The 17,947-nt window shown below is 32.4% G+C and overlaps 1 protein-coding gene across 2 annotated transcripts; it reads right to left on the bottom strand.

The window, feature by feature from the left end:
- Positions 1 to 709: 709 nt before the first annotated feature.
- Positions 710 to 10,640, bottom strand: LOC132713031 (mitochondrial enolase superfamily member 1-like). Of its 2 annotated transcripts, none has more exons than XM_060695470.1 (17): positions 10,622 to 10,640; positions 9,999 to 10,158; positions 9,387 to 9,489; positions 7,113 to 7,228; positions 6,803 to 6,889; positions 6,509 to 6,535; positions 6,171 to 6,211; positions 5,460 to 5,491; positions 5,192 to 5,230; positions 4,810 to 4,892; positions 4,453 to 4,487; positions 3,738 to 3,825; positions 3,247 to 3,381; positions 2,589 to 2,760; positions 2,136 to 2,235; positions 1,705 to 1,786; positions 710 to 868 (listed from the first exon to the last, which is right to left on the bottom strand). In XM_060695470.1, the coding sequence occupies exons 2-17, from the start codon at positions 10,083 to 10,085 to the stop codon at positions 758 to 760; spliced, it is 1,338 nt and encodes a 445-aa protein (XP_060551453.1). In that variant the 5' UTR covers positions 10,086 to 10,158; positions 10,622 to 10,640; the 3' UTR covers positions 710 to 757. The 2 variants fall into 2 exon arrangements, with proteins under 2 accessions (XP_060551453.1, XP_060551454.1); XM_060695471.1 differs by lacking the exon at positions 9,387 to 9,489 and adding an exon at positions 8,219 to 8,321.
- Positions 10,641 to 17,947: the final 7,307 nt, after the last annotated feature.

The following is a 17,947-nucleotide window of genomic DNA, read 5'->3' as shown; positions in this document are numbered from 1 at the left end:
GACAGAATTATGCCCCTTTTTCGACTCAGAATTTACGTTAAAGTTTTTGTAATAGTTCAAATATTTTCAAAGTCCATTGACATATGGCTTTGAAACTTTGCACACTTGTTCACCATCATGACCCCGACCTGTAGACAGGAGGAGGTAACTGTATCAAGCATTTTGACAGAATTATGCCCTTTTTTCGACTTAGAATTTACGTTAAAGTTTTTGTAATAGTTCAAATATTTTCAAAGTCCATTGACATATGGCTTTGAAACTTTGCACACTTGTTCACCATCATGACCCCAACCTGTAGACAGGAGGAGGTAACTGTATCAAGCATTTTGACAGAATTATGCCCCTTTTTCGACTTGGAATTTACGTTAAAGTTTTTGTAATAGTTCAAATATTTTCAAAGTCCATTGACATATGGCTTTGAAACTTTGCACACTTGTTCACCATCATGACCCCAACCTGTAAACAGGAGGAGGTAACTGTATCAAGCATTTTTTTTTTACTATCAAGCACTAAGAATAGTCAAGCGTTGCTGTCCTACCGACAGCTCTTGTTATGAGTAGTGACTGTAAGGTAAACATTATGAATAAAACTCTTCCAAAGCTTACAAAAAACAAAGTCTTGGAATAGAAATATAAAATATGTCTTAAATTTGATTATGAATCAAATGTGATTTGATTATTTTAACATTTAGATATAATAAATGAATGTATCAGTTTTTAAAAATAAACATATTTATTAAGTTTTATATACAGGTCCATCACTCTCTCTCGAAGAGACCCTGATCAAACAATTTCTGCCAAGCAGCACCATTTGGGTACTCATAGTCCTTCAGTGTTTGGGGCTGGATCCCAACCAGAAATCCTGGTGCCTGAAGTAGAAAGAGTTGATATGCTATTTAACATCACAAGGGCATGTTTGGCATTACTTAAATCTACTTCACCCTTTTAGCATTGGTGTAACATAATATGCAACTCTGTATTTCACTGCCCACTTGAATTTACTCAAGGTTCTATTATAGCTCATAATGAAAATCAGTTTCCAAGACCTGTTACTCTTGCATTGACTTTTACCTTTGCCTACCTTTTTGTGAACCTGCTTGCTGATGTTTTGTGTGCAAGTTCCACATCATAAACCATATAAAAGTTTACATGTCACTTAAATGTCAGCATGCTGTTCATGACAAAATTACTCTTTTTTATCCCCTCCCCTTTGAGGATTTAGAAAAATCATGCATGACTCCTGTGTCACTATCATTCACTACAATAGTCATGTGTACTGACCCCATGATAGCTCTTGCTTGCTTAAGTTCATATGTTGACTTGCCAAATTTATGTACTCTCATGTCCCTTTCGATCTCATTAAAATCATATTCTAACTGACGCTCCACAACCCCTCATTTCATAGAAAAGAGTAACAGAACATAAACGATGGTCTGATTTAAATGAGATTGTGTCCTTTTATACATTACTTCAAGAAAGAGTGTGACAGTTGATGGAATATACCTTGTGTAAGATATACGTATTTTTTTCATGTGAAGAACTTTGGCATTCATATAGATTTTTCCAATGCATGCTAGAGATAGTTATATGAAATGCATCATATAATGATGATATGATATCAACACATCGATGTGAACATACTTATATGAAAACGATTTTTACCCACATTGTGCTAAGCGTGACAAGAGTAATAGAAAAAGTTTACCTTGGCAGGAACGTAATTTCCGTTTTTGACAGCAACAGGTGCTAACATATGTTCATGTAAATGATCAGCAAACTCTGTCATCCTACAGATATAGATAGATATTTTACTGTATTTAAATTATACTAAACAGAACTCTCCCCAAACTTATAACCCATTTTCTTACAGTATCTAAATGGAAAGATGTTATTTTTTAATAAATATGTTGTAACTCTCTTATAATTTTGTGTAGTGCCAAAAGTATTGTTCTCCTTTGAGTTATGAACCTTCCGATGCTATAGTAAAGATAAAGTCATGAACAAATTTTAACAAATTTGAATGGTCAACAGTACAAAAGCTGGGCATATTGCGCGATAGTGCAGACTAGCCTGACTGTATACTGATGATCTGGGCCTCTTAAGTTAACAAGAATTATTGATAAGAATAAAGCATACCTGTTTTCTAGAGATCCGGACACTCTGATATAATCAAACATGGAATAATGTTGAACTAGTTCACACAGACCAACACCTCCAGCATGTGGACAGACAGGAACTATCAATTAGATACATGTATAAAGAAAAAATACACATGTTTCAAGCTGGATGGTGTTCTATCATCTTGCTATATCCAGCATCTGCAGATCAACATTATAATTAACATATTCAGATAATAATAGTTGTTGTATATAGCCAGTTCTTCAAACAATATGACCCTGATGTTTTTTTGTTGTTTTTTTTAATTCCATAATTTTTATCATCTGTCGATGACTGTGTTCAGAAGAATTTTACCTTTTCATTCAATTCAATTCAATTAGAGTGAACGATTAACCAATTTATAATTATAATTGCAATGTAATACCAAACAATTATTTCAACAGATCATAAGATTTTTTCATCAAAAGTTACCGTTGAATTTGGCAGCCATGAGTATAATGGCAAGTACTTCATTGACACCGCCCACTCTGCATGCATCTATCTGACAAAACTGTAGAGCATTGGCCTGTAAAAACTGTTTAAACATGACACGGTTCTGACACATCTCTCCTGTAGCCACACCAATACCCAGGGGATTCAGAGCCTATAAATACAATGACAATATTAACCAACTTGTGTAACAATTTATAACAATTAATACATGTATTAAATAGCATTAGTTATATGATTGAACAGAAAAAACAACAGATGACCACTGTATACAAATCGGCTGCATTTTGGGTAGTTATATTGCCCAAATATAAATAAAAAAGAAATTAGGGCTCGATCCATAAAAGTATAATGGATCTAATAGTTTGTATATGATTGCCCTTTGAAATGGCATACTAATTTCTTAAAGTTTAATGTATACAGTACACATTATTTTGTAGTTATACAATGTCTGCAAATTCTCTTTACTTTTGAATCTATTACTTATCGTTATTTTTATTAAAAATGCTATAACAAATGCTTGTTTATTTACTTGATTTATTAACCATGAAAATTTATACAAACATAATTTTGTTATTAAGCAATTTCTTATTTCAACTTAATGTATATGATAACAACTGGGCAGTGTAAGTTTTCTTACTTTAGCAATGGCAGCATGACCAAGTACGTCATCAGGACTGGTTGGTTCCTCTATCCACAATGGCTTGTATGGAGCTAGTGCGGTCATCCAGTCTATAGATTCTTGTACATCCCATTTCTGATTGGCATCTACACACTGATAAATGATAAATACTAAGCTACAGATATTGAATTGATGATGATGAGCAAGATTTTAAAATTACCAGCCAAAAGATATTACGAATAATGTTGATGGAAAATCAACCCATAAAGCAATTTAGATTTTTATTGCTATGTGGATAGGTGTTCAATTACAATCCTATGTTTGTAATTTTTAATGAAATAGGAATAAACTTTTGTTGCATTATGATAAAAAAACATTTGAACAGCAAGACAAGAGTAAAATGCTGTTTTAATACTGAATAGTTGCTATAATTTCAGTTGATCACGGTTCACTTCTTAATAGTATATATTTTACAGTAAGATATTGACACTGAAGGAAATGCGGCTTACCCAAACTCTATCAAAGCCTATCACTTGACGAAATATTCTAGCTCTTCTGATATCATCTTGCAAGTCTTTGCCAACCTTCATCTTAAACCTGGCCAAGTAAAACAATTAAGCATTTGACTAAATACTGATATTCTTATAATTATGGCACTTGATTGATAAATAATTAAATGGTAAAAAACCACTTTACATTTCAGCGGTATTTTTAGCAATCAAAATCAATATACACAATTGTGATTTTCAGGTTCAAAGTCTTTTTAATCACGTAATGTCTCTTAGATATAAAATGACACTGGTGTTTGTAGTTTTCACTCCGGATCACGACAGTAAGCCATATTGTCTACCAGCACAGCATTGTTCCTGGGTGGGCTGTCAAGCAGTTTACCAGTACTAACTGCTTTCACGTTCGCACGAAACCAGTGCGAATGACCGTAGAAAGGATTTCATGATCAATCCCTGTGCCGTCTCGGAATTGAACAGAAATACTTTGGTTATATTGGCTTTTACAGGCAGAATAAGGGTTATGCATACAGTATGCAAAGATATCCTTGTAGTTTGTTTAGGCTCTATACTGTTGGTTGCTCTCATTTGCCGTTTTGATACTGAAACCCCTTAGTCTTACAATGGACAATTATACTTTAAAGCATGGCAAGTTCATTACACACATTTGGTCAAAGGTAATAAATAATAAAAAAAAGACTACAGAAATATGACTGACCTGGATGTACCTTGGGCCATTGCTTCTGTAGCGAGCTGTAATATAAATAGTTAACTTTGATGATAGATGATAGTGCATTACATAATATTAAGTTGAAATAATAATTTTATTAAGTATTCTGTTCATTCATTGATTGAAAATCTTAACTAAGCAATACATAGCATTCTTTCAGTGCAAGATCATATAGTAAATCCAGACGCAATATATTCATGACTGACATGGCTATTTAATGAAAAATTAATACAAAACCTTGTGTTAATGAGTGACATATCATAAATTTTGATCTTACACACAAAGCAAGCAAGCACTGAAGCAAGCAGATTAATAATAAATATGCATGTGAACTATGTATCTAACCTTGGTTATTTTTTCATCACTATATCCCAGCCATCCACATGACGTAGTGTAGGACGGGTATCCAGTCTTTAAGATCTCACTTTCTGTAACAAGATATAACAACAAATTACATGTGCTTTATTTCACCAGTAAAGGTTACCAAGACAACACTTTTCAGAAAATGTGCTTGCTTTACTCTAGAAGAAAATGTTAATATGGTTTTTGTTAGATTTTTGTGTTGGAAGTACTAATCTCTTTATTTATTAAACTTTTTATTTATTTATTTATTGTGTAAAATGCGTTAGCTCTTTAACTTAAACAGTTACTAATGATAAAATATGTTATCTTGAACTTGCACCGTTTCACTAATGTTAGTAAAATATTTGAACATGCAAAAATGTACCTCTCTTGGCTTTTGTTGCATCCATCTTTTTGAGTATAGCTTGAATGGAAAATGACAATGTTGTTCATCATGAATGGTTAATATAATAATTACTATTTCATATATCTTAAATTCAAATTTCAATAGAAAATGAAATAAACATTATCAGTATCAGACCTCTTAGTAACAAAATCAAGGGTTATCAAATGCAACATAATACATGCACCCGATATTGAAAATATATATATATAATTCTTGCTTGGTTTAAAGTTAAGTATTTAAATCATACCTATGGCTTCATCTTTGGTTAAAGCATCAGACCTGAAAATATTTCAAACATTGCTATTATAATATTTGCGCATTACTTTTATTAAATTATTTATATGAGCCGCGAGACAACATAGTGCGTTAGCGACCAACATGGATCCAGACCAGCCTGCGCATTTGCGCAGGCTGATCAGGATCCATGCTGTTCGTTTTCAGTTTCTCTACATGTAATAATAGGGTTGATGGAACCTGATCAGACTGCGCGGATGCGCAGGCTGGTCTGGATCCATGCTGGTCGCAAACCCATTATGTTTGTTTTGTCGTGGCACGGCTCATATGTGACCTTCATATATTATTGGAGACGTTTTACCAGTATAAAGCTCAATTCATCTATACTGTAGACAGGCAATATGACAATAACATGGACAATGTGTTTATTCGTAATATAAGGCCCCCAGCCCAGATTACAATCAAGTTTTCAATTTATCAAAGAGTGATGTCAATACATATACGCATATGAGTATATTAACAAGTAAGTAATATGTTGATTTTAAGGTAAAATTAAATTAAACATGTACAAATGTCAAATAAGATTAATATCAGAGATATTAGTATTATGTAACTCCAATCCCTAAAACATAATAACTGCAGGGTAAGTCCAAAATGCAAATGAGAAGACAATATTTTATTACTTATGTCAAGAAAATCAAACATTCCTGACAATGATACTTACATGTATTTAAAATCTATCGTATTCACAAGTTGTTCTGCATCCTGAAATAACAATCATCTACCTGATATAGGTTGTAAGCAAAAAAGGCAATTATTTTATTCTTTTTTTCTCTTCAATTTTAAGACAAATGAAAATGAGTTTGTTTTGCACATTATTTTTAAGACACTATCTGATGGATCCTTCTATAAAAAAATATCATCATTATTATTTTTTCATCAATCTAATGATTTTTATATTGATGCTGTTAAAAAATCATCTGAAATTATTTCTAGGAATATCTTTGTTTATTATTTTAAGAAGCTAATTGAATTAGTATAGGTTCAAGAAAAAAATCATACCATATCAACTAGTAGTTTCCAAAGAGGCTGAAAAAGACACAAAAAAATCATTATGTATAAGCAAACCACTCTGCTACAACGTTCTATGACTGTTTTAAGCAATATGCTACAAAATCCTTTCTAAATTACTTATATTGTTAAAGACACATATAAAAACGATAGTATGATATTTGATGGGTTTGGCCAATCCTTGTAAGTAAAATTTCAACAAAAATCAGTGAAAGCAGGATGCCTTGATTTTTGTTTTTACGCGCAAATAACAAAAGTATGAAAATTACTCTTTAAAGCTTTTACCTTTCCTTCCATTTTTGCCCATAAATCCCATAAGGCATTGATAATAGCAGCTGTTGCTAGGTGTGTAACTCCTTTTTCTGGACCTATCTGCAAACATTACAAAAAGATCGTTTCAAAATATTGCTGGTTACTTTTGAGCTTATTTCAATTACTCGCTGACTTGGCCTAAACTTATTTGTGAAGTCATGGCTTTGGTATTTTCGTTTAACAAATAACACATATATCAAATAAAATCAATGTACATTAATCCACTTAAAATTAAATTCCAATCCATTTCACAGTATGTAAGGAAGAACTCAATTAGAGTTACCCATCTTGTTTGGTCATCATTTGTTATTTCCCTCCAATAAGCACCAAAGTTGTTGAAAATGTCCGATAGATTCCTACCCACAACCATTTTCTTCATTGTGTTGATGGCGTAGCAAACTGAAACATGATCGTTGTATCATGTACTGCATTCAAAGATTTGATATACATAAATGCATTACTTGAATAAAACTTATAGATTTTAACTTTTATTATTTAAAGACTTTGATAAACTCTGATTTTTGAGGTCATATAAATTTGTCATACGTGCATCACATGGTGCAAGTTTTAAACGTATGTGACCAATAAACAATAGTTATGCTCATAAAAATATGCACAGTTTCTTTTGCATTTGCGTATATCAATAGCTAGTTTATTGTAGATGAATGTATTGGTTATTATTCTCATAGCAGTTGACATTTTTCAACAATAGCTTCATTTCAGTAATGATCTTGTAATGATACCGCCTATCTTCCTATTTAAGTGTACTGAAAATAAAATGTAGCACATTTTCACTTAATGTGTTTTAAGTCTTTGCTACCTTGTTACAAGTGATATGAGAATAGCACTTAATACCTGTTTATTTTGTTTTAACGAAAGCTACACTCTTACCTAAGTGGGATGATAATAATCTACCTGTGAATAGCACCGAACCTGATTTCTCGGTCTGTTAGATGGTTATTCTCTTCTAGGGAAAGAGGTCATTATATTGCAAAAACACCTTACCTGTTTAAGTGTTCTGGACAAGTGATATGATACTATCTTCCATTTATTTGTCATACTAAAGTACTATGATATTAGTAATAAGACAACTTCTAATCATATCAAACCTGTGGTATTATTCTGATACCAATATCCGTATTTAGCTTTTGGTTTAAAGCAAGTTTGCACGAGGGATCGCAAATGACAGTTTTCTTTTGGGACATGTATGCTAATTTATAATAATTACTCAACAGTGGTTATTTGTGGACATTGAAGATATTTTAAAAATTGCCTGTTTTGGAGGGAGAACAGTCATAATAGCATAGGTGACTTTCTTTGACAATTTTAAATCATAGATTATAAAGATATTTCTTTATGTATATTACTGGGCATAGTATACTGGCATACCTATATCAGTGCCTCTGCCGGCTGTAAATGTTGTACCATGACCAGACAGCCCTGTGTCTGTATCAATCACCACATAGGCAACAGCATAGTCTGGACTTTCATGCTATTTCAACAAAAATCACACGTTACGCAGGTTTTTTTTCTGTATAAAATCTAAGAAAAGCTTAGTTTAGGAAGATTTCTAGACCCCATTTCTTATAATATTAACTGTAATAATATTTCATATTTGGACGACTTGGTGCAAATGTAAAACAAATAAATAATATATATTTTTTTTACTAAAAAAAGAGCTTAATTTCCTTAATTTTCCTGTATGCAATGAATTGTGTCAAATGGAGGATGGGTGGAAAATGAAGAGGATAAAAACATGTATAGGCAAAATGTCATGCAAGAAAATTAAAGCAATTTGATGGAAGGAAAGGGGAAAAAAACAACACACATGCACTTCTAATTTTAACAGCAAGGCTTAAAACATAATGCATACTTACATGGATTGATTTCTTGATGAATAGTATGTTGCATGATAGAAATATACTTACCTGGTAAGGATAAAATCATCATGACTGCAGCTGACGAAGGTGACAATGTAATCTAAAATATGCTTACCTTTCCATTATATGGCTAGACAAATCATCACATTATCAAAATTCCCTAAAAAAACCCCATTCTGATACCTTTTTAATATTTTTTACTCTAACAAGAAGAATGAAAGCTGTTTTCTCCTATTTACTAATTGCTTCGTTGTGTTATTATAGGTACAGTACTTTTCTGAGTACCATAGCAATTTTGCCTTTACCACGTGTCATTTCATTTTTTTGAATATGTCATTATTTTTGATAGGATAAAATGAATACAGAACCCTTTCATTAATACACAGAATGTTATAGAGAGCAAATCTGTATATCTGACGGAAAAATGAAACCACATGTTTGAACAATCAGATCACGCGGTTTCATTTTTTTTAAAAAGAAGAGATTTTTCCCTGGAAACATTCTTTGTATTGGTTCTTCACGAGATAAAGCGGACACTACACTCTATCCCACAAAACAATGATATATTTAAAAAGCTATGACAGAAATTTTTTTGTTTTTGTTTTTTTGTCACACGCAGATCACAAGAAATCACGTGGTATAGGCACCGTGATTAGGCAATCATGTTGATGTCTTACCAATTTCGCTTCCCTTTCCCACAGTGAATGTGGAACCATGACCTTGCAAAGTTGAGTCTGTTTCTAGGATAACATAAGGGCAGGAATAATCTGGGGCTGAATGCTGTAAGCACAACGCAGGAACAAAGTGTTAACTTTGGTAAAAGTTATATTAGGAAAAAGGTTTTTTTGTCCAGTTATAACAAGATTTTATAATCTGCTTGTCAATTATATGATAAGTTATTGTTCAGACTGAGTATTTAATTTTAAACGGGTAGAAACTTTAATTTTAGTAACAAACATGAAATTCCAGATGGTTAACTAAATTGTCAGTATGAAGATATTTATATAAACTTTTATCAATTTTATCTTATATACCAAAGAATGGACATGTTAAAATTATATTTAAAGAATTCAAGTAATATGCTAATGACCTTGACCCGTGTTTTTTGCTGGCGGTAAACTAGACCTTAATCAGAAAGTAAAGCTTCATAAGTAAGTTTATGTAAAAAGACATCCAGTTACATTGAGGCTAAACTTTCAAAAGCATTTTGAATACGATAACAATAGTAATTAATAATTGATTAATTTAGACAATAAAGTATGCATAATATATTATTTTATATATCATACCATGGCATCAGAACCATCTTTCTCCAATGATGTTGGGAACCGTATGTCCTTCACCTCCATAGCCGTGATCTTTGTTGGCTTTGCCATATTTATAATCCACTTGATTAATTAGGATTTACAATAATTCCACTTCAACTTTGTGATAATTTTACTGTCCCTGCTTGAATGTAAGTTAATAATCATATTAATTCTTGATCTAAATGATAATACAATTGAATTACTTTATAAAAATAAACGTGGAATAACATTATTTCGACACCTATAAATTTAAAATCATTAATGAAATTTGCTTGTTTGAAATAAATGTGTTCTTTCATGAAACGTTGAAAAAGTCGAAATTATTATGTATAAAGAAAACGCATAATATATGTAAGTTAAATATAAGAAATATATCCAATTCAAATATAGACTTTTCAATATATATGAAAGCAAAATAAATTTTCCGCAAAGAATTGAATTTGATAAACAAGTTTTCACAAATTGTTATAAAGCAATGAATTAAATTCATCGCTCAATAAAAAAATGTTATTCCATACAAGATTTAAAAGAGTTCACAAAAATTAGAAGAAAAGCAAAAGGAAATATATAAATAAGCACTATGATCAGATAGAAACTATAATTACTGATCCAGTTTAAGGAATAGATTATGTGTCACCATGTCCAGAGTAATGCCTTATCTCAGTCAGCTGTCAGATCACATGACCTTTTACTGACCTCATTCAAGCTACTTATACAGTGATACAATTCAATAAGTATATAGTTGTATGCCAAAGCACTTACTTCAAACTTACATGTCAATGTTTTACTTAAACTAAACTTATAGTATTCCTGCAGTTTACAGTTGGACAATTGAAATACGCACACAGTATGTATCATACACGGATGTCCATCCAAACATGTATGGCAAGAATGCTGATAGTCCTTTGCAATGCAAAGATTCTCTTGAGCAAATATTTTAAGTTAATTAAGACTATTCTTTAATAATCAAAATAAATGTTACAGTCTTAGTTTATTGAGCATGTGCATGGACGATACTGGAAAGTATAAGATACCGCCCATACTAAATTCTGTTGGACGGGAGCACAGTTGTCAAAACTGTATTGGACGAGGGGCTAGCCGGGTTTGATGTAAGTTTTGCAGCTGTTTAACGTCCATTGACAGCTTTATAGTTGGCTTTTTGGACGTCCGTTAGGGAATGTCGAGCTTTTCTATTCTACGTACATTGGGGGAAAATGAGACAGCAATATCTTCCAGGTAGTGTCTCCACAATAATGCTCGAAATAGCGCCATCCTTCAGAGTTAGTAAACAAGTCAACCAGTCCCATGTACATAGGATGACTTGACCTTGACCTGCCGTGTGCCTTTTCCTCGACACGCCTCGAAGGTGACATTTTTTTGCAAATATATATTTTTACACGCCGTGACATTGTTACCTTTACAAACCAGAAATTTACGGAGTTGTCCGAATTTTCCAGAGAATTATTGGTTTATACAGAATTTATTTTAGTTAGATTGTGTAGGAAGCATTAAACTTACAGACACACTTTCGAACCTGTTCCTGGAACTAACCAGTACTGAGCAATGAGTGTAGTTTCTTGCTCAAGGAAACAACGACTTGCCCCTGACGGGGGGTTTGAACCCATGCGGCTAGAGATCATCAGATCCGACGCGTTAACCACTAAAAGAACTATTGGTAGCTTGAAAATATCCTTAAAGCGTTAAAAGCTATTTAATTGTGAATTTTATTGATTTAATTTATGTGTCTCTAAAATTGAATCGATTTACATAAGATTATGAAATGCACACGAAGTGAAAAATAACAGTAACAAAAGTAAAAAAATACGATATATGACAGAATGTTTAGAAAATAGAGAAATATATCTATTTAAATTAAAATCAGTGTCAATTTATAAAATGCGAAGGATTTATATCAGAATTATTCCAATAGTTAAACATTAACTAATCAACAGTTATTGTATTTTCGAAAAGGAAAATTTTTGGAATATGATTTTAAATATAAAACTGTTAGTTTGAAAATAGTTGACGAATTCAAATTGTTTTGTCAAGTCAAAAATACGATAATGAAGGAAAAATGTAAAAATTCGGCAAAAAAACGATATTTGTCTATTTTGTGATCATGATTTCTGCAAGCGTCTAGAGGTACTGCTCCCTAAATCCATTATAGATACAGATATGTTGTTCAGTAAGTTAAGGCATTTGTGAGCGCTTGGATCAAGGTAACAACGCTGTACATGTTAAAATATCTCAAGTAAATGTCCTGTTTTTATCAAATAAAGGCAAAACCGACTTTTACAAACTGTCATTATCGCGCTTCTTCTTCGCATTTTAAAAAAGTAACGCTTAACTGCCCAATTTCTATAAAAATTGCCTTTTGTCAAGGCATTGGTCCCTTTACAATAGCTTTGAAATAAGAAATAAACCTGTATTATCTTGTTTAACATGAAATGGGTATTAAAATATCTCGTTATTAAACTTGATACCTTCTAAGCCCTGTATTTCTTTTGATTTTTTGTCAATATACTCTTTGTTTGCTCCCGCAGTGCAATATGGTTTGCCACGCTGTTTTATTGTAGCATTCTTTTTTTACTTTTCAACTTTTTGTGTCTTTCTTTAGCTTGGTTGATGCTCCATCATCTCTAGTTTTTTTTTTGGCGTCCATTTATTTTTTATGATGGCAGATAATAATCAAAGCACAGAAGGCGCTGAATTTGTTTGGGTCTCAGAATGTAAGAAAGGTGCAGGTTGTGAGATTATATGTATAGTGCCACCAATGCTTTCCAGCGTTTTAATTGTAGTAAATTGGCTATAAGACTAATTGCAACACTGATATTCAATCCAATGTTTATTTGACTTTAACAATTTGAAAAAAATGAGTTACCTTTACTGGGATTTGAACTCCAGACCTCTCGCTTCCTAAGCGAGCCCGAAAACCCTTCAGCCACGGTGAATTTATATGTGAACGGCTTGAAGAAAACCATATTATTCTAAATGAGGGCTTGTAACGACTTTAACTGTTGATTAACACAGATGTAAATAATCCTGGAGCTTACTATATATACATATAAGCATGTATATTTATAAAGAATCAAAGGGCTGCAAGTTCTGTGGTATTTTCTGATCTTTGCAATCTAAATCGTACTGTATAGCTGTATGCATTTTCCTGTATAAGTTTATTTTTATGTATTATAATTCATTTTGCAAGGCACCAGAGTTTGATACATACGGAATTCTGCATAACTAGAGTTGCATCAAAAATCATTTATGTTAATTTTTAACGACAGCCACACTTTATCCTTGCATATCATGGCTACTTTCTTAACAAAGACACTTAACCTTTTCCCTTATATAAGCGTGTTTCGACGGCTTTTTGCAGCCCCCTTTTTGAGGCCTCAAACAGTGAAAAAATGCCCTATTTAGGCCCCAAAGACTGTATTTCGTTTTAGAAATGTTGTTAAAAAAAGTGAGCACTTTTTCGGCGCCATCCCCCATCCAAATATTACATCAGGGGGTTGTAAGAAGGGGGTTTGGGGGTTTGAAGGGGGGCGGAGTCCCCCTTATCGCCAAGAAAATTTTGGACATGTGACAGGCTAAAGATAGCCTCAGGTCGATCTTAGGGTAATTATTAACCGACGCTGAAAAGCTTTGTACTCTATCTCAATTCATTGAAACGTTGCAGCACTTTGAAATCAGTTTTGATGGAAAAAAACAATGCATAAAGTGATATTTGGCAATTTTGAGACTTCCCCACGTTGCCATGGTAACAGGAAATTTACCATTGAGCATGCTGTTACAGAGGCTATGGTGTAGTCAACATTTGTGCCAAGTTTCATTAGTATTGAAGCATTTTTCATAGTTTCATAGCAGTTTGAACTTGTAACAGGAGGCTTTTCAATGAAAACGGCCATTTTTTGCAATATGCTCATGGGGTAAAAGGTTAAAAAAAAATTAACAAAAAAAAAAGTTTCCTCGACTGGGATTTGAACTCGAGACCTCTCACTCACTAAGCGAGCGCGTTACCACTGTACCACGGAAATATTATACAATCAAAGGCTGATTAACATCAAGTTATTCTAAATTAAGAACTTCCATTGCATTTCGGGTTTGTAATCCTTATTAATTTCGAGGTATTTTGTTCAGGATAAACCTGTTGTTTAAAATTGAAGTAAATATTTTAGCGAAAATCTTCTCGCCCATACAGTCCGACATGTAGAATCTATATATTCCACTACTCGGTTTGTGTAGTATTCGCTTAAAATAGTATTTTCATTGATAAAATCATATTCATCCGCGTAATTTTTGATCGTGCATTTATTGACAATTCTTTAAGCCAACGCTATTGTTTAACTTTGAATGCGTTGTAATTTGTTGGATACTTGTAACAAAATAAAATATTTCTTTCTTTTAAATCGCTAGTTTTAAGCTGTTTTGAGAACTACTTGTTGTTAGGTTTGACGTAAACTTCTGTGTCAGAGATTGAATTTCCGCTTTGAATTTACTTATTTTCGATCAGAAAATACAATAAAACAATATTAGAAATCTTCGACCATTCCGGGAATAACTTTGCTTGAAAATTAATGCGCCTGTCTTTGACCATCTTTACGCAGTGATCTCCCCTGATTTTTTCGGCGTTAGTGTACATACAAAAGGGAAGTAACCGCTTCAAAAAAGTGGACTACTTTCGGCATTTGCAATTAACAACATTAGACTCTGAAATTTCGCTACCATTATTTGTTTGGTCTGACGACCCAAACAAATAAAAATGATCACTAAGTTTTCGCCTGGCGCCCCGCAGGGCGAAAGTACGACAAAGTGGTCGTATTGTCGTGTTTTCGTCTGGCGCTCCGCGGAGAAAAATACGACATGTACAAATCAGCCACATAAAATTATCTTTGTGCTTTCAAAAAGTACTGCTATGTTGATAGTCTTTTCAAGTATTTTTTAATATAGTGATATTACAGCAATCAAAAATAAAAATGTAAAGTAAATTTCCATTATGGCAGCACAGGTAAAAAAAGTGAACTGCCCGCCCTCGGATTATGATGACTGTTTCAGCTGAAAGATTGTAGTATCGAGGTTTCTTGTTTTTCTTCTTTCGTTTTTATTAATTTGTTTTTGAATAAATGTCTGATTATTAAATGATGTTAAAACATGTAGCAGTAGTGAATAATTTAGGGTAAAAAAAAGATATGAATTACATGTATGATACGTAGTGGTTTTCAATTTTCATTTTATCTCTAACGTGTTTGACTGATTTGAGTCTAAATGACCTGAAATAGGAAATGAAATATTTCCAGTTTATGGTTGTTATCATAGTCTATCGTTGTTATCAATAATAATTATTTTCTGACATTATGGCGACCATATCAAAATTCCACAATGGAAAGTTAATACGGGGTTCAATTATTTTGATACTAAAAATATGCTGGTTTATGTATCAACCCATTGTTGATTATAAATAGTATACGATAGAACATAGATTTTTTTACTCACAACTTTAATGTTAATGAAAAAAAATGCCTCTTGAAATTGATTACAAAACTTTGCCATATGGATCACTATTTATTGTAGTCTTATTATTTGCAAGATTTACAATGCATGTTATACGTTTTGTTTTCAAACAAGTTATTTGCAGTGTCACGTGATAAAACATTAACTAGTTAACTAGATGCACATGTTTAGGAAATGATACGCTAACCTCACTTCCTTCAAGACATTTAGTTACAACTAACGCCTAAAGTAAACTGAATGCATAAATGTTCCAGGAAGATCCTATCTGTTTGTTGTTTCCAGGAATGCTCGCAAACATCATATTTTCACTGTAGCTGAAGAGAATGAGTTAAATGAAAAGGTTTCCTGTCTGAGGTTTATATTCATATTTTTTATTTTAAAAGCAGTTAAGCATGTTTTTGACGTCACCGCATATGACGTTGTAACAACGTTCAACATGCGTCGTATTTGCTTAGATACGCACGTGGTGGCAATAGTGTGTTAAATTATTATGAATTTTTATTTCCTTGTTAAGAAGATATCTTAAGCATTAATTTAATGTTTTATATGAACTTATAATTTATATAAGTGAATGTACGGCTTAATTCCAGATATTTCTGGATCATCTCTGGTATATATAAGTTGATATAGGTTTGTAAAAGTCAACATCGAACAACTCATTTTAGTAGATTGTTAAGTATAATAGAAAGCAATAACTCCATTCCAAATGAAACAACTGGTTCTTTGTTGTTTACATATTATATGACGATTTCTGACTTCGTATGGTGGAGCATGTTCATGAGAGATAGGTTAAAAGTACACCATCTATCATGCCCCCGAGCACCGGCTTAAGCAATATTAATTTTTAATCTTCATCACTAAAATTCTGGAATCAATGATCCTGACGAGCCAGAAATATATCATCATAACAGGAAAGTGAAGTTCGGACACTTTTTACAGCTCTTCACACCTGCTTTTGTTGAGTATTGAAATCTGAAAAAGGGCGGTCCCTCGGAATAATACACAATTTGGAATTAAATACGGTCAGTTTAATATAAATAGATAATAAATATCTACATAAATATTCATAGAAATCAACTAAGATTATCTTTATGTTATTTGTCTGACCTTGTATTATGGTCGTCCGTGAATATCAAAACATAAAAACAACGTTTCTATTACACAACAAGTTTCAAGTATACATTATTTTGTAAAATAATTTATAGTACAAGTGAACATAATATCTGTATATGTATCTACTTTGTAATTGTATACGTATTTTTCATATAAAAATGTCGACAATAACTTAAAGTGACTCGTTCAAGTTTGCAGTGAATATTTTGTTATTTCATATTGTTTTATATATGAACTAAATATTATATATACAGAAATGACAGTATTCATTTCAGCACGAGTTTCTTGTGGCCAGGTCTGAGATGGTAATTGGTAATCATACTCTTAATGCTTATCTTAATACTAAAACATTTGCTTGTTAAGCGACCAAAATTCAACTTAATTTTATATGAACTGAATGTCCTTGTATATTGTGAGGGTTTTTATATACATTGTAATTTAAAGTCACGTTTATCCTCAGAAATGAGTATATTTCTTCTGTGTTTTATACTACATGTAGTTTCTGTTTTTTCGCCTCATGTATTTTGGCCTAGCGCCCCGCGGAGCGCAATTAGGACAGATTTGTCACTGAGTGATATTTTTGTGTCTTTGTCTGTCGGGGCGACCGAAAGGCGAAAGCACGAAAATATGGTAAAGTGATAATTTGTCGAATTTTCGTTATTTCGTTTAGCGTTCAGCGGGGCGAAAGCACGATATTGCGACAAAGTGAGCACTTTAAATTTGTCGATTTTTTGTGTTTTCGCATGGCGCCTCGTGGAGCAAAAAATACGACATGGCACAAATCAGCCGCCATAATTCTATTAATTATAATAAAATTTGACAATTACAAATTGAAGAAATTTGCTTGAATGTTATATAATTTGTAATAAATGTTGCCAAAGGAAACAAATTGGTAGTTAGCATAAAATCTACCTAATCACTATAATTGTACTTGATTCCAAAATGTAACAGAAACATCAGATGGTTGAGATATATGGTTAATGGGTACTCTTGACACCAACATAGAAAATATTCAAGGTCTCTGGCCAAATATAAACACAGGATTTTTTTACTACACTAAATAAATTCATAGGTAGCTTACAATAAACATGTTACAAATGTATTATCATTTTTTTCCTTTTTAGGGGATGGTGGAAGGTTTTTGCATTTAAATGGCATAATAAACAAATGTTTCAGCACTTGTGGGCACATTGTAGAAGATTCTTGATTCTACTAGTAATAGTGATTTTGCATTGTGGAAATACATTGTAGTTTATATTTCGTTTTCCCTTATTATGATGTATGATGACGTTATGATGTCTCTATTT

Source organism: Ruditapes philippinarum, unplaced genomic scaffold, assembly GCF_026571515.1.
Source record: "Ruditapes philippinarum isolate M1 unplaced genomic scaffold, ASM2657151v2 ctg248_1_1_1_1, whole genome shotgun sequence".
In the NCBI taxonomy this organism is placed as follows: domain Eukaryota; kingdom Metazoa; phylum Mollusca; class Bivalvia; order Venerida; family Veneridae; genus Ruditapes; species Ruditapes philippinarum.
Note: the sequence above shows the minus strand (reverse complement) of the source record. Positions and strands in the feature narration are given on the sequence as shown.

What these genes read in the sequence shown, in the direction of transcription:
- LOC132713031 (XM_060695470.1), bottom strand. Translation starts at nt 10,085, where the DNA reads ATGGCAAAGCCAACAAAGATCACGGCTATGGAGGTGAAGGACATACGG. An exon ending in ATGGCCCAAGGTACATCCAG is followed by an intron (nt 3,826 to 4,452) that starts GTCAGTCATATT and finishes TTACTTGGCCAG; the next exon opens with GTTTAAGATGAAGGTTGGCA. An exon ending in GAAATTACGTTCCTGCCAAG is followed by an intron (nt 869 to 1,704) that starts GTAAACTTTTTC and finishes TTTCTACTTCAG; the next exon opens with GCACCAGGATTTCTGGTTGG.